Here is a 21,065-nt window from a genome sequence, read left to right on the forward strand (position 1 = left end):
ATTGATGGACTATATTTTTACATAGGATTTCTAAAAAAATTATTATCTTATTATTTTATCGAAATATGTCATTTTTTACACCGGCCAAAAAAACTAAAAAAATTTAATAATTTAAAGCGAATATTAATTTAAAAAGTATTAATTTATAGAAGTTATATTGATATAACACACATATTATTTCGATATAAAACGAAGTGCATAGAATAAAAATAGTTTTACGATGAGGTAGATAGCTAAATTGTATCGTAAAAGGTAAAAATTCGATCTAAGATTTTAAAAAAAATCTAAATAAAAGTATGCTAGTTACCAGCTTTTTGTCTTTCTTTTTGTAAAATGAGGGGATTTTCATACATAAATTATAGGAGATTTTTTATATCAACACCAAATCTGACGTGGCTAGTGAGAGGGCTTGTGAGGAGCACACTCTTCCACATCTTTCCCACTCTTCTTGTATTCTACACTCTTCCTTCTTATCACTTTCCTCTCTTCTCCTCTGATCCCACCACCACACTTTTTGACTTTTTTTCTCAAAATGGCGATGCAGCTTCCTCCGACGACTCTTTACGCCGGAAGATCCTCCGTCGTCTTACCTCCGACGACTCTCACCCTCCAAAGATCATCTTTCTTGCCTTACTACTCGTTAAGGCTACTTGGCAACAAGAAGTCTCATTCCAAATCTTCATCCTCTGCTCCTAGATTCTCCATGCGTGTCTCCTCCAAGCAAGCCTATATTTGCCGTGATTGCGGGTCTGTTTTAGTCTTGATCTCTCTTCTTGATTAACATACAAAACTGTTATCCCTCTTGATCTCTTCTTGATTATCCTCGTAACATACAAAATTATTTTTCATCACTTTCTCTTGATTGGCAGGTATATTTACAATGACAGAACTCCATTCGACAAGTTGCCTGATAACTATTTCTGTCCAGGTATCGTGTTTCATGTTTAAAACTTAAAAAAAAAAAAATCGACAAGTCAGTCGTTGCTTCGACCAGTTTTGTAGGAATTGGGTTTGGTTTCAATGTGTTTAAGGTCTTTGTTTGCAGTGTGTGCTGCTCCCAAACGGAGGTTTAGACCGTACATGCCGGATGTGAGCAAGAATGTCAATGACAAAGATGTGAGAAAGGCTAGAAAAGCTGAGCTCCAAAGAGACGAAGCTGTCGGGTATAAATGATCCTCCTTTCTCATCAATTTTATATCTTTGTCACTCTGGTTTTGATACATACGTGTTATGGTAATCATGCAGCAAGGCATTGCCTATAGCAATTGCGGTTGGTGTTTTAGCTCTCGCGGCTCTTTACTTCTATGTCCACAACACCTCATGAATGCAGCACCAAGACGGCTACATTTTTTGGCTTCTGAAAACATTTTTGTTTTGTATTAACATTTTAATCTTCTATTTGTGACCACTGTAATGAAGTAAAGTGTTCAGCTTTCTATGTACCAAAACTGTATTGAAAGTTGCCAAGATGAATAGAGTGGGTAAGGTAAGTGTGATGCAGAGGAAATTAACAATTGTAAAGGGGTAAACAGCTAGTCTTGCAAGATGAGTGATCCTTGAATTGGTTTATCGATTGAAGATTGATATAGGATGTTCAAAGCAGACAAGTTTTCATTGACGCTCGAGGATGTCGCTGGCTTGAACTCGTATGGACCTTGCTTTGGCCCCCAAACCTGCCCATATTCCAAACCAAAACCCATTTCATATAAGATTGAAGTTTGATGAGCATTTGTCAGTATTAGTAAGCATATCTTGACAAAGTCCGATGGTACAATCTGATAAGAGTGAGAAAGATGGGATGAACCTGGTTTCGATTCTCATCAAAGCCGCGATCCCATAGGTGTATCTCATTGTTTTTCAGGACTGCAAGATCTGAAGTAGAATAGCTAGCCCCATTCTGCAATCCGAGAGTGTTTTAGTGTAAACGAAGATTAGCTTTAAAACCAAGATACAGTAACTTTTCTTATAAGAACAATACCCATGAATTTGGAAATCCATCAGGTGAAGTTGAACCTTCGTACAAGCAGCGTTTCCCACGGTCACAAGAATTGAGATGTATAGTTGTCAAATGCTCCCCGATGTCCTGTTATGATGATCCATACTAAGCTTAATATCCAGTAACCAAAAATCTCTTCACACCTCTGTCAATCTAAAAAACCTGAAGACTTACACCAATAACTTCTTCCGGAAGTGGGCGTTGATCCTTAGGGCGGTCACAGAAATTTTTGTACTCCTCAGCATCTCTAATCGCATATGAACTTACCTAGCATTAAACACAGCTTAAAACTATTGTTGTATCAGAAAACATAAGAAGATCACAATAGCTCATATCCTCACCTCAACATCACATTTCAGCTCTTTTGGACACGGCTTAACCATATATAATCTCTGGAACCAAAAACAAAAAGGTCTAAGACTTTAGCAACACAATACTTTTTCCTAATGGAACCAAACAAGAGAGAATCTATGAAGGGAATGAATGCATACTTGACGAAAAGGTTTCTGCGGAGTCCTCCAAAATGCCTGAGGAAAAAGAGAAAAAAATTGGCTTACACATAGATCAAAGAAACAAATTTACATCATCGATCTGCATAGTGCAAGAAAGAAGTAAGAGATCAATCCAATCACCTGTTCGAGATACAAAACCTCAGAACCATCCACCATTTCAGCAGCAGGGCAACTCAGCATTCTGTACAACTATTACAAACTCAGATTCTTGACACAAACTAGAGATAGGGACATCAAACAGTTACAATCTTGAAACAACATCCTAAACAGTATCAAACATTCTAACCAAATCTTGATATAGCCAGCTAGAGTTCTACACTCAGAAGAGATCAATGTATCATGAAACAAGTTTGAGATAAAAGAAGAAGATAATAAACCTTATATTGAAGTAATTGTCAGGATCCCTTGACGCTTGCTCCCTCGTAAACTACAAATCCATGTAACAAAAAACCCTCAAAATCAGAACTTTAGAAGATAGAATTAGAGTTGAAAGAAACCTAAAAAGTGTGAGAGCTTTGGAATTGTGGGCAACAAACAAACCTTCTCTCCGGTGAGAGAACGAGAGACGACGCGAGCGTGATCCCTACGAGTAGTGGATTTAGTGAGACGCTTGATGAGAAGAGCACCGCCAACAAGAACCAGAGTTTTAATCACCAAACCACGAGCCCGGCTCCACCCATTCGAGCTTGATTCAGGATCCGAACCCGACTCGGTGGTACCCATTAAAACTTTCGAATTTTAGTTCAAAGGTTTCGAATTTAGTTGAAAGATTCCATCTTTAGTATCTGTTTGTTTCTCCGGAGCCGAAATTATATTTTGCCGATTAAAACGAAGTCGCGAAGAAGAGGAGGAGAGGTTTTGTGACGATCGACGCTTTTGATTTTGTGTCTCCGAACCACTGGGGAGATTGTTTGCCACGTGTAACCTTTCCATCTTCTTTTCTTTCTTCACCTTGTAAATTTGTTGTTTTTAATCCGGTCCAAACTAAACCGAATATGAAAATCAAACTATGTATTTGTTTAAATTTTACAAACTCAATATTTGAGAAATCGAATTTGAAGCCAAACCAATCTAAGGCTCCGAATGGTGACCGCGGTTTTGGTTGTGCGGGGAAAGCAGTTTTAGAGTGCGGTACGGTTTAACTGCAGTATGTGCGGTTTGTGGGACAAGTGCGGTTTATACTAAATAAGCGGTACAAAATGATATTTGATTGGTGAAAAAACTATTTGCGGTTCAGTATTAATTGTGTGAATGGTAAAAAAAAAGAAAAAGCGGTGCAGATTACATATATTATAAATAAATTTATTAATAATTAGTATGTTTGTATATTATTGTATGTTATGAATTAATAATAAAAATAATTGTATTTATAAACCTTAAATACTATAATTGATCAAAAGTAATTTTTTTTTGACATATTGATAAAAAGTTCAACTATATAAAGATACAATTTTTTTAAAAAAATTATCGATTACTTTGATTTTCCCATAACATATTTGCAATAGTATCTCTTATTTGCGTCATAGCTTCTCCATCTACTATCTCTGTTGCATCTATGTCACCTATATCATGCTCAAAATTTTGGTTGTTGTTCGTCTCAGTCGTTACATTTGCGAAATCTGCATCCGAAAAATTTGAAATCCTGATGAAATTATGTAGTCCCACTGTAGCCATTACTACTCTTTTCTGAATTTGAACATTATATCTTGGAAAATCAGAAAGTATCCTCCACTTCTTCTTCCAAACTCCAAACGTTGTTTCTATAACAGAACGTAAAGATGCATGACATTGGTTGAACAATTCATGTTTATTCCTTGGAGGAGGACCAGAATGAAATTGGGATATATGATATCTCACAACTCGATTTCGTGATGATCTATAAGGAGCAAGAAATCCTTGTTTGTTTGGATAACCAGAATCAACGAGATAATACTTATCTGATGGAGGCAAAGGAAACTCGGTATCACTTTGTTGTGCTATCTACAGAACAGTTGTATCGTGGCATGATCCTGGTGCTCCATTCCAGATATATGTGAATAACATATTCAAATCACATATTGCCATGATGTTCAATGATGCATTATCGTGCCGATTCCAATACATTCCTTGTAACTCTGGCTTTACTTTGACGCATACATGAGTCCCATCCATAGCTCCAACGAATCCACTAAAATATGGCCAATATCTTCGGTCTACCTGAAGTCTTTCAGGAATTCGATAAAGTTCTTGTCTTGTCGGAGTTCTAATATAATCACATGCTAATAATTCAGTTGCCGTAAGAACTTCTCTAAATTTTCTCTGCGCAGTTTCTTAATTTCGTCCAAATCTTAACCAACATCTCTCTGAACTTCATTGTGCCCACATATCCTTAGAAACATAGCAACACTTTCTTCAATACTTATACTCAATGTTGGCTGAAGACCATAATTTGTTTGCAACATATTACACAATGTTGTGAAACATGGAAGTGACATCCGTAATAACTGAAGACAAGCTGCATCATCTTGCTGTAGTCGACGCCATATATTTTTCCATCCCAAACCTCCATCAGTTTGGACTGGTGCTCTTTGAAAATATCGGTCATAATAATTCAAAGCTGGTTGAATTACTAACTCTTCAAATTGTTCGTTTTCCAAATTCCACAGTTTAATTCTTTCTTCGTAACTTAGATTGTTAAGGTCTTGTGATCCCAACTGACATATACGAAATGCCTGAAATTCAATACAAACGATTTTTGTCATTAGACATAGATTATTTTACAAACATAAATTAAATAAAATTCAACATTAAACTAAAAAAAACATCAATCATTTCAAAACATAAATGAGTTTGATAAACCACAAATAAAACAAACTAATCTTCATCTCCTACATCACTGTGATGACTTGCATTGGATCCTTGCGGAGTTCCCCAAATATTAAAGAGACCTCCTGGTCTAGGTGTTTGTGGCATTTGTCCAGTTTCAAAATAATTCGTGAAACCGAGATTGGATGATGATGTTTGTTGAATGATCGGTGGAGTTTCTACTGTTGCACCATCTCCTTGACCTCCAACTGAAAATCCATATTGAACATTTGTTGGAGTCGTTCCGCTTGAACCTCCTTGTTGAAAATTTTGTGTTTGCCGCCATTGTGGAGCATTTGGTGGTGTTCCCCACTGTAGAACATTTGGTGACATGCCCCACTGTGCATTTGGTGGTGTTTCCCACTGTGGAGCATTTGGTGGTGTTCCCCACTGTAGAGCATTTGGTGGTGTTCCCCACTGTGGATAAATGGGACCCCAAAAACCGGTTTGAATTTTGCCCTCCCAAATTATTACCCACAGAAGATGGACTTCCAGATGATATACCTCCTGAATGTGGACTCCCAAATGAATGGCCTGAACCTAACTGTTTTGGCACATCTTGGTTGTTACGTGAAACCCCAGTCATAGCTTCTAACAGTTGTATCTTATCCTCGTCGGTGCTTGCAGCTATATCAATGAAATACTTACGCCAAAATACTAGCTCCTTAAGTGCATTAATGCATGCCCAATAAAATCTAGTGTGTTTGGGAAGATCTAGCGCGATAAATATCGCTTCCGCCTTTTTAAATTCATCGTAATCATCTTGGTCAAAAGCACCAGGAAGAAGTTGTTGAAAACTTTGTCGTTGGAATTCTCTAAAGCCAGTGATGCTGTCTTGTATTGTTGTTTCAAAGGATTGTCATCTTCGACTTCCTCGTGAACCGCTTCCAATAGAAACACGTGAGCTTCCTCCAGATCTGTGTGCACTACTTCCACCTCTAGCGGTTGACTGCAAATTTACCCTACCTTGTTGTTGGCTTCTAGCAGCAGAATTTTGGACTATTTCATCATCATCAATGGTAACACGATACACTTCTTCTTCTTCTTTCGTTTCAGGAATCTGTGTTTGTGGCACGTCACCGCTATCACTGTCTGAGTCATCATGGCCTTCTTCATCAACTGCATGCTCATGGATCAATTGTTCTCTTCTTTGACGAGCAGAGTGTTGAGATTGAGACTGAACATCATGTAATGCGAGACATCGTTGCATCACATCCCAAAATTCAGGCGGCTTTCGGTTAAAGCTTTTTGTTAATTTGCATCCCTATAATTTTAAAATCAATTAGATTTTTTGATATATAAATTTTTAAACATAGGTTTATGAATAAAAAGATTTAGTGTACTTACATACTCCTGTTCCGTCCGCCATGCTTCAGATGCAAATATCATGGATGTATCAAGATCAACCGTTATGCCAGTTTTATGCGTAAGAAATTTCCACCTCTTGTAATTTTTTTTGAATTCATCAAGCTTGTTTTTGAAAAAACCATAGGTTATATTCATGTTGAACGCTTGATTAAACTTTTCAACAATATACTCTCTACCAATAGCAGTAGGATTTTTAGAGTATAATTATTCATGGCAATTGCTTCGTCGAACAATTGAATTAATGTTTTTTCCTGAATGTACGACCATTTGTACTTGTCTTTGTTCTACAAAATTTGTGAATACAATTTATTTATTTTTCCTGAATGTACGACGATTCTGTCAAAAATATTTTAATTTTAATTAAAAATAAATTTAAATGTACCCGTATTGTTGTTTCCGTGAGAAGAGTTGAATTGTCGGTGGGAAGAGTTGAATCTGTTCGTCTTGAAGGACTTGTGTTCCGTCGACGATTAGACGACATATCTACATTCAATAAAGTCCAACAATTAATTACTTTGGTTTTGTTATAAATACATGGTAAAACCCAATAATAATTTTTTTCCGAAAACTATCATTATAAAAACGGCTATACAAATATTCGTTATATGTTTAATATGGTTCACTTGTTAAAATGAACAGAAAATATTAGAGTAACCACTTTCAAGATCATTTATTTAAAGTTGTAAATTTGTTTGGTTAAAAAAAATGATATGAACAGGATAACTAATCCTTCCAACTAACCCACTATTTTTGTAACTACTATAATTAATTTTTCTATGTGATTATATAAATATTTTGGAAAATTTATTTTCTGAAATCAGCAATAACAAAAAATTGAGTGATCCCACGATCATAAAATTATTTCCTCATAATATTCTAAAACACTTAAATTTGAAAAAATCAGGTCATAATCTAAATATATATCATTTTTTTTTGTATAATCGATGATGATAATAATTTGGTTATGTTTATGATTTTTTTTTCATTTTTTAAAATGACCATTTTTTTAATAATTATTACTAAAAACCAAATAAATTTTTAATAGCTATTGAAAACAATTTTTGCATCTAAAATTAATAATTCTCGGAAATGATTTAAAAGAATAAACTTGTTATTAATTTTAGAATTATGAAAATAAAAGAAATTTTTTCTTATCATTCATTATTCATAAGTAATATAAATCTTAAAATTATTTAGAAAAAACACAATAGTTAATATTATTTGTCATAATCTATTTTTAAATATTATCATTGACCTCAAATTTAATTTCAGTTTTTGAAATGACACATATTAACATCAATAATAACAAATGATGAAAATAGTTGCATCACTTGTTAATTTTAACACAAAATTTTAGAGTAACCACTTCAATAACCTTATATAAATTATATTTATTAACTATTTAAGTTAATATAATATAGAATACATTAGATTATTTAACAAATATACTATATTATTAAAATTATTTATCAAATACAGTAAATTAAAATACTAACCTGAAAATGTGGAAGATTTGCTCATAAATTTGCTAAGCCAATTTCTGAAGAATCATTTTGTGATGTTATACAGAGATGTGATAAAGATTTTGTGATGTAGTACCTATATATATATATTTTTTTATTTTGCATATTTAAAAAAAACAAGAAAAAATCATTCTATTATCCACTTGGTGCGTTTTTCTAAAAAAACGCTAGGTAAAAGCTGGTTCTGTTTTGAATCGCGGTCCGGAGAAACAAACAGATACTAAAGATGGAATCTTTCAACTAAATTCGAAACCTTTGAACTAAAATTTGAAAGTTTTAATGGGTACCACCGAGTCGGGTTCGGATCCTGAATCAAGCTCGAATGGGTGGAGCTGGGCTCGTGGTTTGGTGATTAAAACTCTGGTTCTTGTTGGCGGTGCTCTTCTCATCAAGCGTCTCACTAAATCCACTACTCGTAGGGATCACGCTCGCGTCGTCTCTCGTTCTCTCACCGGAGAGAAGGTTTGTTTGTTGCCCACAATTCCAAAGCTCTCACACTTTTTAGGTTTCTTTCAACTCTAATTCTATCTTCTAAAGTTCTGATTTTGAGGGTTTTTTTGTTACATGGATTTGTAGTTTACGAGGGAGCAAGCGTCAAGGGATCCTGACAATTACTTCAATATAAGGTTTATTATCTTCTTCTTTTATCTCAAGCTGGTTCTATATTATATTAGTTGGATTTTTTTTTCAACTGATACGTGTTTGTTGCTATTGTTTTCTCTGTTCTTGGAGTTTTTTTTTTGTGAAATATAGCTAATGGTTGTGACTTTATGCTTTGTAGATGTCTTCTCAAGACAACAACGACAACATGTTTGAAGAAGAGTTTGAAGGAGAAGAAGAAGAACCTCGACAACGTACTGCAACTAGTGGATCTAAAAGGCAAAAAAGCAGCACAATTGCTAAATCAACCTCTGATTCTCCTTCGGTGAAAGTAAGGAAACAAATGGCTCCAAGATCGGATGTGTGGGCTAATTTCATTAAACAGATTGTTGATCCCAAGCTGGCCAATTGTCGATATTGTGGAGCAGAGATAGGGTGTGACACAAAGAAGAATGGAACAAGTACTATGAGAGGTCACATAGCAAGATGTAAGTTGTTCAAAGCTCATGAAGATGCAGGAAGTCAAAAGGTTCTAAGTAGTGATCCTAGTGGTGTCATGACAACTACCATGAAGTATGACAAAGAACTGTTTAGAAGATCAGTCAATGAGATGATAGTGTTAAATGAGCTGCCATTCTCCTTTGTTGAATCAGAGGGCTTTAGGCGATTTTGCTTTAATTTGCTGCCATGTTATCGTGTTCACTGCAAAGGACAGCGACGAAGGATATCTTTGCAAGAAAAAGTTGCTTTGAAGAAGCTGTTCACAAGTGAGAAGAAGAGGGTATCTCTCACTACAGACATTTGGGTAGCTCCTACGACCTCATGTAGTTACATGGTTGTAACAACACATTGGATCGATGCAAATTGGGTTATGAAAAAGAGGATCATCAATTTCAAGCCAATCATAGACCATAAAGGGGAAACAATTGCATCACACCTTGTCCAATGCTTAGAAGATTGGGGAATTGAGAAAGTATTCACTGTAACGGTTGACAATGCGAAAGGAAATGACAAAGCTCTACGGTTATTCATGGATGCTTTGAGGCTGAAGGAAGGTAATGCCTTGATTCGAGATGGAAATTTTTTACATATGCGTTGTTGTGCTCACATCTTAAATCTGATTGTGAGGGATGGTTTAGCGCATGTGAGATAGAGTATTGTTGCCATTCGAAATGCAGTGAAGTATGTGCGGTCATCTAGTACAAGGTATAAATCATTTGAATTGCGTGTCGAGACTGGAAATGTGTCTAGAGGCAGCTTGTGTCTGGATGTTGTCACCCAAACTTTTTAGCTCTTGAGTTTTTTTTTTTTTAAAAAAAAAAATCAATTCCATGGAAACAACATACAACAAGTTTGTTAATATGATCAAAAACTTCAACAAAACAAAAAGTACTATATATATTTGGAATTTAACATAACTGATTGTAAGAGCATGCATAATCATATATATCTGAATTTACAAAAAGGTGCTAATGAACATAAAACAAGATTAATATTTATTCTTAAAAAGGGTCAATTATATCACTAAGAACATATTTATAAACTAAAACAATGACCACAATCACAAAGACACACACCAAAAAAAAAAAAAAAAAGGAAAAGAAAAGAGAAGAATCTAAAGATATGTGTATCAATCAATGTTTTATTTTTTTGCATATCAACTTTTGTATCTGGAGCAATCAAACTAAAAAAAAAAACTAACTTCAAAATCAACTCTTGTAGAACGTTTCTCTTTAGAAATTGATCTCACGTCTCTCGGCAAAGAACTTTCCTGTAATAGCTTGATCAGGAAGCAATGCAAGCCAAACTCCAGTGTCAGCTCCATCTTCTGCTGAGATGTTCCCTGCATAACCCGTCATTGCGGTTTTAACCCAACCGGGACAAAAGCAGTTTGCATATATCTTCTCCCCATCTGGTCTCTCTGATAGTTCTTTAGCTAGCACTCTTGTGTATGCGTTCACCGCCATCTTTGAGACAGAATAGTCTGTGAAAGAATGTGGCCAACCTCCAGATTCCCATGTTCCTTCTTCCACTTGTTTCAAAAACTCCGAGACTGTTTCGTCAACGATTTCTTCTGTTAGAGAGTCCACATCCATAAGCTTCGCTCTCACCGCTTCATTCTCAAGTTTCTGTTGAAGAGGATTAGGTTAAAAAAAAATTGTTGGTACAGAATGTTAGAGGAACAAAGGTTGAGTTAGAGATGTATGTACACTGTGTCGGCCTTTTAATCTACCAAGCCTTGAGGTTACATTGACAATACGAGCTCCTTGAGAAGCATGTCTCATCAATGGAATCATGGCTGTGATTATGTTCTTGGTGCCATAGTAGTTGGTAGATATAACCATATTTGAGAACTCAACCGAGTTGCCTGATCCAACATTGTAGTTTACTCCTGCGTTATTTATCTGCATGACCAAAAACATATTTCACATCATAACTCATCAGGTGACAAGCCTATATATATATATATATATCATCAAACTCAAATGTGATATGAATTAATGAACAAAGGAATCAACTTACTAAAACATCAATACATTCGTATTTTTCCTTAATCCAGTTACAAAAATCTTGAATTGAGGAAGGGTCCAAGATATCGAGACGGTGGAAATCAACATTGAATCCACCTTCTTGAAGGATCTTGGCTGCTTCGACGCCTACATTCTCGTCTCTAGATGTTAGGATAACTGTTAATCCATGTCCGGCCAATTGTCTCACCATCTCAAATCCTATCCCTCTATTTGCACCTGTTACCACCGCCACGGTTTCAGAGGTCCACCACCTATACATATATATACAATCCCCCAGTCAAGAATAAAACCAATTTTTGTTTTAAGGATTAAAGAAAATAACTAAAATCATGACCCTTATTTTATAACATGCATGAATCAGCTGAATCTCCTCTTATTATCAAATGTACTAGAAAAAATGTATTCAAACTTCCAACGAAAGTTATTAGGGAAACACAAAAGAGATATCAAATGACTAAAATGTAATGGAAACAAAAATCACAGCATGCATGTTTTCAACGATGATTTAGTTTTACCCTATACAACAAAAATCACAGCATGCATGTTTTCAACGATGATTTAGTTTTACCCTATACAATCACACCTAGACGTATTTTTTCCTCACGATTGAAGGACACAAAAAAAAAATTGTACGCGCAAATTATGTAAAATAACAACATATCTATAAGCGTGACAAAGATCATCTATATATCAACACATAAAATATTTCACCAAAATTATAGAAAACCAAATATTTCTTAATTTATAAGAACATGGAATTGTTGATACCTCTGATGATCGGAGTAAGGAATAGTACGAAGGAGGGAGATCTCTTGGAGTCTCTTGTCTCGTTTCTCTTTCGATTTGTCTTTGCTTCCAACCATCTTCTTGCTCTCCGTTACTCTCTTTCAAGATTATGAGTTTATATTTTTGTTGTTATAGATTCTAAGTTTGTATTTTTCGATTTGAATTGTAGGGAGAAGAGGCATGCACAAACACAAAGAGCTTCGTCGTCGTTGTCATCTCCTTCTCAAAGTTTCTTCTCATCCTTTTTGTGGGTCAAAGGTCAATCCCTCCAATTTTTGCGCCAATTTTTTTTGTGACCTCTCATTTCATATTCATAATGTTCCTATTTTTAGTTGTAGAATCTGTTTCTTGGAGCATAATTAATTTAGCTGGAGCCTAGAGTAAACTTTATACGAACCAAAGTTATGTATCCTTTGTTATTGTTTTATTTGATCGTTTGGTTTCGTGAGCTCAGTCCTTATTAAAGAGTCTCAGGATGAGTGTATGACTCCACATGTCACCTTGCATCCTCTCACTTTGGTCTAATTTGTCTACAACTCTTTAGCCTCCAAAACATATATACATCCAATTTCTCTACAAAAAAATCAAGGCCTATCTATTTGTATTGAAAAAAAAAATGAAAAAAAAAAAGCTTATTCAAGGGGCCTTTATTGGTCCATGAATTTATTAATCTTTTCATATTTTAAGATCGGAGGTTTACCAATTTGGGTTTTTGTATTTTTATTTTTTCCAATTCCGTTAAAATTTAATATAAAATCTAAGAATAAATCATGAAATGAATAACATCGGATAATAGTATTTAGAAATCAATAATCTAATAAACACATGATTATTTTTGAGTTTTACAAATCCATAAGTCAATAAAAAGTTTGAAAGAAAATCACATTTTACAATACAGAAGACTTTCAAATAATTGCATAAGTTAAAAGCAATGATTTTTTTTTTTAATAAACCTTTAAACAATATTATTAGATTTCGTCAAGAAAAAAAAAATCGAGTTATATACTATGTGGTCAAGAGAGGGCCACGACAAGTAATAGGCCCATTAATGGATCCATAAGTACCACTTTTGTTCGCCGCGACAAGAGAGAAAACAACAAAATGGCTAGCCGGAAAGCTCTGTTTAACGTTCACCGGATCATTCGCTCCACCGCCGTCGTTGGCCGGAGCTCCGTCATTCCTACCGCCACAAACCGGACGTATCCTGTTCATTTCCGGTAATATTAATTCTTTCTCTCCACCGTAATAATGATCGTTTATGTTCGTGAACAAGTCTGAAGTTTCAGGAATTTGATATATATTTTATAGGAATGGAGTTGATTTAGGGACGAGGTTCTTCTGTGTGTCACCCCAGAATTTTGATATTGATCTCTCTAACGAAGAGAATAAGAGAAGAACGATCAACAGGTATAGTTTTTAATTTTAGGATTCGATTTGTTTCGAAAACAAATCTCATGTTTTGGTGATTTGATTGTTTTTGGGGTTTCTTTGTTGTTGTGATAGGTTATTGTATAGGAGCAAGCAAAGAGGGTTTCTTGAACTTGATCTTGTTTTGGGAAATTGGGTTGAGGAGAATGTTAAATCCATGGATGAAAGTGGTGTTCAATCCCTAATCCATGTCCTGAATTTGGTATGTTTCATTGTCTTCTTTTCATTTGAAACTCTCTAATGCATATAATGATTCTGCTTGGTATGGAGAAATTGTTTAGCCAGGTTGAGGTTGTGTCTGTGATCTTAGCTTGAAATGATCCCATTTAAGAGTTAGGGAATGTTAACTAGATGTGAAACACGATATCATGGATTTGCTAAGAGTGGATGGTGACAACTTTATTCTTTTCATAGTGACCTCAGAGAGAAATCAGGAATTTGTTAGATTAAAATGGATTTAATCTTTCTTTCTATTGGCAATTATGCAGGAAAACCCTGATCTCTGGAAATGGCTAACTGAACAGGAACAGCCTCCAGAAGCAGTGAGCTCAAATCCGGTAACCAAAATCTCTTAACCATGGCTATGTTCAAACGTCTTTTGTTTACTTCAATGATTGAAACATTCCTTGGTTGTGATGTTAAAGGTGTTCTCGGCGTTGCACGAGAAAGTCATGAAGAATCTGAACAAGCATGCAGCACCAGAGACACGTGCAGCAGCTGGACAGCCCTGGGTGAAAGGCTGGGACGATTTCAAGAGAGGCCGTGATGCTCCCATTTCAGGGAACCAGTAAAACATAAACTCCTCTTTACAAAAGTAACATCTTCAAATATACGTTATTTAAAGTATCTGAAAATAGATACCAGATCGTAGCAACCATTACTTTTACTATTGTGTTAATAAAGAACCAGCCTGTGAAGAAGGTCTGATGACGTTGAGATTGTTACAGTCTTGTGTCTTGTATGTTGAACTTTCTTGATGGTAATATTGGTATCATGGGATTGTGGAGTGATTCTATAAATATATGTGCCGAGTTTGTAAATTCAGGGGCCTTGGAAGTTTGGAACCAATATCACTGCGGCCTTTAGTTAGCTATTGATGCACTACTGATTATCTATCAAGTTCCAGGACAAGTTTGGTAGAGGTAATAAGCCTCTTGTATTTTGTGTATGTTACTCTTAGTTCAGCAATGGTCAATGTGAGGAGAGAGTTGTGGACTGTCAGAAATAGGGATTTTATCATAGGTCAAACTGATTAGTCGAGTCAGGTTCATTTCCATATTAAAAGCCTAGCCTGTTACGCAAAAAGGGCTGATTTCTTCTCTTTTTTGTTTTGGTAGTTTTTGAATAAACATCTTCTAAAAGAAATAAAGACATTTGATAAGTATTTTTATAAAACTCAATAACGACATCAAATTGGTATTTCTTGGAAAGCCACTTGATCATGAAGATACGATTGACGACATCTTTTGATGGTCTATGTGGAGATTACAAAACCATAGTGGATACAACCACAACTAATGGCGAGAAAATTGGAAGTCATTTGTTGAGCTTCATAAAAAACTTATCAACCAAGAAGAACTTGATCTCCTCTTTGTGCAGCCAAAGCAAATACCGTTTTCAGTCTTGCCCAACACTACTTACACCGAGGTCGAGGTAATTGGCTCCCACCCTCACAGCCACAACTTCAAGATTCATAAGACACTCATAGAAACATCAAGATATAGAGAAAATAGAGCAGGTTACATCATCAAAGTGGAGATAAGAATTAAGCCTCGGCAGAACCAAACAGGTTTTATATTATGAGAAACACTCAATCAGATCTAGACCTTAACTTGTACTTTAGGTATCAGTTCGGATCTGAGTATTATATGAGATCAAAAATGGTACCTTAATGTATATCAGAAAATGTGGTTCAGGTCAGTTTTGGTTAGAGTATTATAGGGTATTTCAGCTAACTTGGGTAGGTTTGGATAGATTTAGGAAAAAAGTAACCAATATGAACAGTGTCTAATAATTTTCTCCTCTTTTTTTTTTCTATATATGTTTTCACTGGGTTAAAGGGTTTTCAGATAGCCAAAAATTACTTAAATTTAGAAACTAAATACCCGAAATCTGAAATAACAGAACTAGTATAATATTTGGCATAATTATTAATTTATTTTTAAAAAATGAAATACATAATTTTAACTGAGATAAATAATTTACTACCAAATATTTGAAGTTGTGTGGTAGAGATATCGTGGGATTATAGGAAGTGTTTTGTCATTTTAAGTTGAATCTATATATAATAGCAAACCCATTTTTGGGGGTCAACTTTAATCTAACGGATGAGATTGTTTCTATTATCTCATCTAACGGTCTATATATAATAGCAAACCCACTTTTAGGAGTCAACTTTAATCTAACGGATGAGATTGTTTCTATTATCTCATCTAACGGTTTAAAATTATTGATGATCCTAATAGTTGCAAGTTTTTTTTTCCAATAGTCGTGTTTATTCGTCGTACCCCATCTTTTAAAAATCGCACCTATTAAACCCTTTTTTAATGATCTCAAAAGTTGCAATATTTCGGTCCAACAATTGTGTTTCTTCGTTGCACCCCCAACTTTCCATGTTGGCACCTGTTAGTTTTCACACCATTTTGTTTTACACCTGTTTATTTATATAAAGTTGCAATATTTTGATCCAACAATTGTGTTTATTCGTATTCATAGCTTTCAATGGTTGCACTTGTTAGTTTTCACACCTTTTTGTTTCACACCTCTTTGTTTTCACACTCTTTGTTTTTATATATATACAGATTTTTACGGATTTTAAAAAGAGTTTTTATTCTTTGAGTATTATTAATGATCTCACCCTTTGTTAATGATCTCAAAGTTGCAAAGTTTTGGTCCAAAAATTGTGTTTCTTCGTTGCACCCCCAGCTTTCCATGTTGGCACCCGTTAGTTTCACACCTTTTGTTTTACACCTCTTTGTTTATATAAAGTTGCAATGTTTTGATCCAACAATTGTGTTTCTTCGTTGTACCCCTAGCTTTCAATGGTTGCACTTGTTAGTTTTCGTACTTTTTTGTTTCACACCTCTTTGTTTTTACACTCTTTGTTTTTTTTATATATGCAGATATTTATGGACTTTGAAAAGCGTTTTTGTTCTTTGAGTATGATTAATCATCTCACCCTTTGTTAATGATCTTAAAGTTTCAAAGTTTCGGTCCAACAATTGTATTTCTTCGTTGCACCTCCAGCTTTCTATGTTGGTAATCGTTAGTTTTCACACCCTTTTGTTTTATACCTCTTTGTTTATATAAAGTTGCAATGTTTTGATCCAACAATTGTGTTTCTTCGTCGTACCACTAGCTTTCAATGATTGCACTTGTTAGTTTTCACACTTTTTTGTTTCACACCTTTGTTTCACACTTCTTTGTTTTCACACCTTTTTGTTTTTATATATATACAGATTTTTATGAATTTTGAAAAGAGTTTTTATTATTTAAGTATTATTAATGATCTCACCCTTTGTTAATGATCTCAAAAGTTTCAAAGACTCGATCCAACAATTGTGTTTCTGTGTCGCACCCCCAACTTTCCATGTAGGCACCCATTAGTTTTCACACATTTTTGTTTTACACCTCTTTGTTTATATAAAGTTGCAGTGTTTTGATCCAGCAATTGTGTTTCTTCGTCGTACCCATTGATTTCAATGTTTGTACTTGTTAGTTTTTGCATTTTTTTTGTTTCACACCTTTTTGTTTCACACGTCTTTATTTTCATATTTTTGCATCTTTTCGTCGTACCCCCATCTTCAAAAATAGCACCTATTAGTTTTTCATATTTTTTTTTACCCTTCTACATTTACGCCTTTATATTTTACACCTCTTTGTTTATTATATATATACTTTTATGGAATACAAAAACAAGTTTCGAATTTATTGTTTTCTGAGTATTTTTTATAATTACAAGTTAATAAATAAAATCATAGATTTATATGTTTATATATTATAGCAAACTCACTTTTAGGGGTCAATTTAAATATAAGTGATGAGATTATTTTTATTATCTCATCTAACTGATTTTTAATGATCTTAAAAGTTGCAATATTTTGATCCAACAATTATGTTTCTTCGTCGTACTCCCAGCTTTCAATGTTCACATTTGTTAGTTTTCGCACATTTTTGTTTCACACCTCTTTGTTTATATATATATATATATATATATTATGGACCTTGAAAAGTGTTTTTGTTATTTGCTATTGTTTAATATCTCCAAATTTGAAATTTCTGAGTTTTATTTTCTTTCAATATATTAATCAACATTAATTCACTCATCTTTGTTAAAAAAATTGGATTGTTTTATTTATTGATTCATTCATCTAACTTTTGTTTGGTGTCGTTTTATATCTAACTGTATTGATCATCTCTTTCAAGTATTAATTTAGGTAATTAATTGTGATTTCTAATTTTTCATATATTTATCTTTTTAGTCAATTTGGTTGGTTGCAGTTGCAGCTATGAGCTATTTTTCCCTGATTCTCTTATTATTTTTTTATAAATTTCGATAGAATAATGATTTAAATTTTATTCTATGTGAATATCTTTCAAAATTGATTATCTGAGTATGATTCGGTAAACCTAGATTTATATATCGGGAAAATTACATATTAAACCTTCAAAGTGTCACTGAGTAGCATTTTAAACCTTGAAATATTTTCACTAACACTATAAACCTTTAAAATGATTTCACTAACACTTTAAACTTTAAAACTAAATTTCCTGTTTCTACCGCCACGAAAAATGATGGAACAGTAATATCCGTCAACGTGAAATAGTTAAACTATGTTGGTTCGATTTAAATACTTATTTATTTATTTAATTTAATTTAATTATTTATGAAGATTGATAAAAAAAAATAAATACATCAAAGCAAAAAAAAGGAAGAATCATAGGTAAGGTTAAAACATTTGACAAATGTAAAATTGAAGACGATGTATTTATTAAAAGGATTAGTAATGTGAAGAATAACATCGTAAATTTTTTGTTTACAATGAAGATGAACACTAATCTATTTTTTTATCTTTTCATTTATTTATAAAAAATAAAATTAATTAAAATTTAAATTAAGCCAACATAGTTAAATTATTTCACATTGACGGATATTATTATTCCATTATTTTTTATGGCGGTACGAAAATGAAAGTTAGTTTTAAGGTTTAAAGTGTTAGTAGAATCATTTTAAAGGTTCAAAGTGTTAGCAAAATAATTTTCAAGGTTTATAGTGTTAATAAAATTCTCTCGAGGTTTAAAGTGCTACCTAATGACACTTTGAAGGTTTAAAATGTGATTTTCCCTTTATATATCTTTAACATTATTCTCTTATTGTCAATGAATCGATTTTTCATTTATATATATAACAAATATTTTATTTAACTAATTTGGTTAATTCATCTTATTCATTATTTATGACTTTTCTATTAAACAATTAAAAAATTACCAAAAAAAAATTACTTGAAATGTGAAATTAACAATGTTAATTATTTCAAGTTTTCACTTTCCTGTGCGTTATCGTAGTTTCTTATAAAAGGAAAAATAGACTCCTAGAGTGATCACTGGAAATTATTACAGACTTAGCCTTTTTTTATTTGAAAAAGCTAAAATTATTTCTAATGGGTTTGGAAAATAAAATTGGATTTATAATTTTATATACTATCTAAAAATCGTTAAAAAGTATCCATTTGTAGAAAATTTAAAAACGGTGGATAAAAAACAAATAAAAGAACAATAACAGAGCATCAATGATTAATTATATCTAAATTTCAGTTTTTTGGACAATTAATTCCATGAATCGACACAATGATATGATACGGTAAAGTGAGAGAAGATTTGGAACAAACCAAGATCTATGAAGAAGAGAGATTAGGTCCCGAGACCTTGTCAAATATTTTACACAATTCCAGCGTTAACACAGAGCACTAGTCCAACTGTAGTCAAGCAAATCGCTTGGTGAGGGGATCTGGATCCGAAAAACGGAGATATGAAAAGATTTACTTTGAGGGAAGGTGAAAAAGATGATGAACAAGGTTATAGAGGCGGTGTGAGGTCTCAGATTTGGCGTTGAGGGGCTGGAGACTCGTGAGAATCACCTCACTAAGAGAAAGCACCGGAAGAGACAGAGGGAGGGGGAGGGGTGAAGCTTAAGTATGGCTGAATTTATTGAGTGAACTCTCGATAAACTTCTGATACGTTCACCATCGAAACAAACAGAACTTAAACCTAGGAAGGAGAGAAGAAGACGAGGATAAAGAAACAGCTTCCCAACGCCGATCAGAATCGATGCCGCCAGAAAAAAGAATATCGAGAGTTGTGCTAGGGAGAGAAGTGGTTGGAACAAACTCGGGTTCTCTGTGTTAGATATTAAATAGAGTAAAGAATGCTTAAACTTAATTTTATAAGACTTTGTTCTGTTTGGTTCCTTGTTCCTTTAACATTTTTATATTTTAGTTCTTTTTATTCTTATTGCTACTAAGAACATGAGTGATCTAGCCAATTGAGCCTGCTTAATTACAAGTATTTTGTAGAAATATGCCTCTTTAATTGTTTCTAAACAATTTGATGCCATAGGCCAAAGTATATTTTGTATACATTGAGTCACACCTGTGAACATGTCACAATATAACTGGTAAAATAAAAGAATTAAATTTATAAAATGTATTAATATCATATATAAAATATAATATCATCAAACACGCAAAAAATTATAAAAATAAATGATGACATATATTTTTTATTTTTAAAAAGAGTTAAATGACCACATATTGCATTACTTGTATTTGTTAACATCTGAAAAGGACAGAAGATTTTTTTTTTTGTTTATGACCTTTTAATGGATACATGGGTAACACAATTGATTTTAGTTTTCTCATAAATAAAAAATAATAATAAAAATAAAAATAGAACTCACCCATGACGATCGTGTTTTGATTTTTCATTAATGGCTTTTGTTTTTTTACTTTTTTTAAAAAACATAAAAGAAAAAATCTATTTGGGCTTAATTTGATTGAACATGTATCTTGTGTTTTATAGGTTAAAGGATTACAACGTTAATCTTTAAAATTTTAGAAAAAGAACAATAACTAAAATATTTCTAGAGGATACGCTTCGAGCCACAAGATTTCCAGATAAATGGGTGGCTTGGATCATGGCGTGTGTTACTGGCCCCTCCATGAATCTCCTGTGGAACGGAGAGAAGACAGAAGCCTTTCAACTATTGAAAGGTCCCCGCCAAGGCGACCCTCTATTTCTGTACATATATGTTCTATGTCTTGAGCGATTGTGTCATCTTATAGAGGTGTTGATTACTGAAGGGGAGTGGAAGCCAATAACTCTCTCTCGTGGTGGTCCGAAACTATCCCATATATGCTTTGCTGATGATTTAATTTTGTTTGAGGAATCTTCTGTTGTGCAAATCAGAGTTATTGGAGTT

At 33.7% G+C, this 21,065-nt stretch overlaps 6 protein-coding genes across 6 annotated transcripts; 3 read left to right on the forward strand and 3 right to left on the reverse strand.

Annotated features, from left to right (window-relative positions):
* The first annotated feature begins 383 nt into the window (after positions 1-383).
* Positions 384-1,507, forward strand: LOC104761090 (uncharacterized). Its single transcript, XM_010484126.3, has 4 exons — positions 384-747; positions 870-928; positions 1,046-1,163; positions 1,246-1,507. Exons 1-4 carry the CDS (start codon positions 533-535, stop codon positions 1,322-1,324), a joined length of 471 nt encoding a protein of 156 aa, XP_010482428.2. The 5' UTR covers positions 384-532; the 3' UTR covers positions 1,325-1,507.
* LOC104761089 (chromophore lyase CRL, chloroplastic) lies at positions 1,415-3,489 on the reverse strand. Its single transcript, XM_010484125.3, has 9 exons — positions 3,049-3,489; positions 2,886-2,935; positions 2,629-2,689; positions 2,488-2,523; positions 2,338-2,388; positions 2,171-2,263; positions 1,979-2,083; positions 1,805-1,897; positions 1,415-1,673 (listed from the first exon to the last, which is right to left on the reverse strand). The coding sequence occupies exons 1-9, from the start codon at positions 3,229-3,231 to the stop codon at positions 1,533-1,535; spliced, it is 813 nt and encodes a 270-aa protein (XP_010482427.2). The 5' UTR covers positions 3,232-3,489; the 3' UTR covers positions 1,415-1,532.
* A 1,872-nt stretch (positions 3,490-5,361) lies between these two features.
* LOC104763357 (uncharacterized) lies at positions 5,362-6,562 on the reverse strand. The gene is given in 4 exon segments (XM_087498654.1): positions 5,362-5,561; positions 5,607-5,742; positions 5,857-5,868; positions 5,870-6,562. Coding segments are annotated over 4 exon segments (1,041 nt in total).
* A 1,799-nt stretch (positions 6,563-8,361) lies between these two features.
* On the forward strand, positions 8,362-10,181 carry LOC104761092 (chromophore lyase CRL, chloroplastic-like). Its single transcript, XM_010484127.3, has 3 exons — positions 8,362-8,705; positions 8,820-8,869; positions 9,025-10,181. The coding sequence occupies exons 1-3, from the start codon at positions 8,523-8,525 to the stop codon at positions 9,170-9,172; spliced, it is 381 nt and encodes a 126-aa protein (XP_010482429.1). The 5' UTR covers positions 8,362-8,522; the 3' UTR covers positions 9,173-10,181.
* A 135-nt stretch (positions 10,182-10,316) lies between these two features.
* On the reverse strand, positions 10,317-12,432 carry LOC104761093 (short-chain dehydrogenase/reductase 2-like). Its single transcript, XM_010484128.2, has 4 exons — positions 12,143-12,432; positions 11,367-11,625; positions 11,054-11,248; positions 10,317-10,972 (listed from the first exon to the last, which is right to left on the reverse strand). Exons 1-4 carry the CDS (start codon positions 12,235-12,237, stop codon positions 10,577-10,579), a joined length of 945 nt encoding a protein of 314 aa, XP_010482430.1. The 5' UTR covers positions 12,238-12,432; the 3' UTR covers positions 10,317-10,576.
* A 348-nt stretch (positions 12,433-12,780) lies between these two features.
* On the forward strand, positions 12,781-14,628 carry LOC104761094 (succinate dehydrogenase assembly factor 2, mitochondrial). Its single transcript, XM_010484129.3, has 5 exons — positions 12,781-13,377; positions 13,469-13,567; positions 13,664-13,790; positions 14,077-14,145; positions 14,233-14,628. The coding sequence occupies exons 1-5, from the start codon at positions 13,262-13,264 to the stop codon at positions 14,377-14,379; spliced, it is 558 nt and encodes a 185-aa protein (XP_010482431.2). The 5' UTR covers positions 12,781-13,261; the 3' UTR covers positions 14,380-14,628.
* The last annotated feature ends 6,437 nt before the right edge of the window (positions 14,629-21,065 follow it).

The sequence above is a fragment of the Camelina sativa genome, chromosome 18, assembly GCF_030686135.1.
Source record: "Camelina sativa cultivar CO46 ecotype springtype chromosome 18, ASM3068613v1".
NCBI lineage: Eukaryota > Viridiplantae > Streptophyta > Magnoliopsida > Brassicales > Brassicaceae > Camelina > Camelina sativa.

Excerpts from the sequence above, each read along its gene's own strand:
- LOC104761090 (XM_010484126.3), top strand. The coding sequence starts at position 533 with ATGGCGATGCAGCTTCCTCCGACGACTCTTTACGCCGGAAGATCCTCC. Across the intron at positions 748-869 it reads TATATTTGCCGTGATTGCGG|GTATATTTACAATGACAGAA; the intron begins GTCTGTTTTAGT and ends CTTGATTGGCAG. Across the intron at positions 929-1,045 it reads TGATAACTATTTCTGTCCAG|TGTGTGCTGCTCCCAAACGG; the intron begins GTATCGTGTTTC and ends CTTTGTTTGCAG.
- LOC104761089 (XM_010484125.3), bottom strand. The coding sequence starts at position 3,231 with ATGGGTACCACCGAGTCGGGTTCGGATCCTGAATCAAGCTCGAATGGG. Across the intron at positions 2,524-2,628 it reads AGGTTTTGTATCTCGAACAG|GCATTTTGGAGGACTCCGCA; the intron begins GTGATTGGATTG and ends CTTTTTCCTCAG. Across the intron at positions 2,389-2,487 it reads CGCAGAAACCTTTTCGTCAA|AGATTATATATGGTTAAGCC; the intron begins GTATGCATTCAT and ends TTTTGGTTCCAG.
- LOC104761092 (XM_010484127.3), top strand. The coding sequence starts at position 8,523 with ATGGGTACCACCGAGTCGGGTTCGGATCCTGAATCAAGCTCGAATGGG. Across the intron at positions 8,706-8,819 it reads GTTCTCTCACCGGAGAGAAG|TTTACGAGGGAGCAAGCGTC; the intron begins GTTTGTTTGTTG and ends ATGGATTTGTAG. Across the intron at positions 8,870-9,024 it reads GACAATTACTTCAATATAAG|ATGTCTTCTCAAGACAACAA; the intron begins GTTTATTATCTT and ends TATGCTTTGTAG.
- LOC104761093 (XM_010484128.2), bottom strand. The coding sequence starts at position 12,237 with ATGGTTGGAAGCAAAGACAAATCGAAAGAGAAACGAGACAAGAGACTC. Across the intron at positions 11,626-12,142 it reads CCTTACTCCGATCATCAGAG|GTGGTGGACCTCTGAAACCG; the intron begins GTATCAACAATT and ends ATATATGTATAG. Across the intron at positions 10,973-11,053 it reads GATTAAAAGGCCGACACAGT|AAACTTGAGAATGAAGCGGT; the intron begins GTACATACATCT and ends CCTCTTCAACAG.
- LOC104761094 (XM_010484129.3), top strand. The coding sequence starts at position 13,262 with ATGGCTAGCCGGAAAGCTCTGTTTAACGTTCACCGGATCATTCGCTCC. Across the intron at positions 13,378-13,468 it reads ACGTATCCTGTTCATTTCCG|GAATGGAGTTGATTTAGGGA; the intron begins GTAATATTAATT and ends TATATTTTATAG. Across the intron at positions 13,568-13,663 it reads AAGAGAAGAACGATCAACAG|GTTATTGTATAGGAGCAAGC; the intron begins GTATAGTTTTTA and ends TTGTTGTGATAG.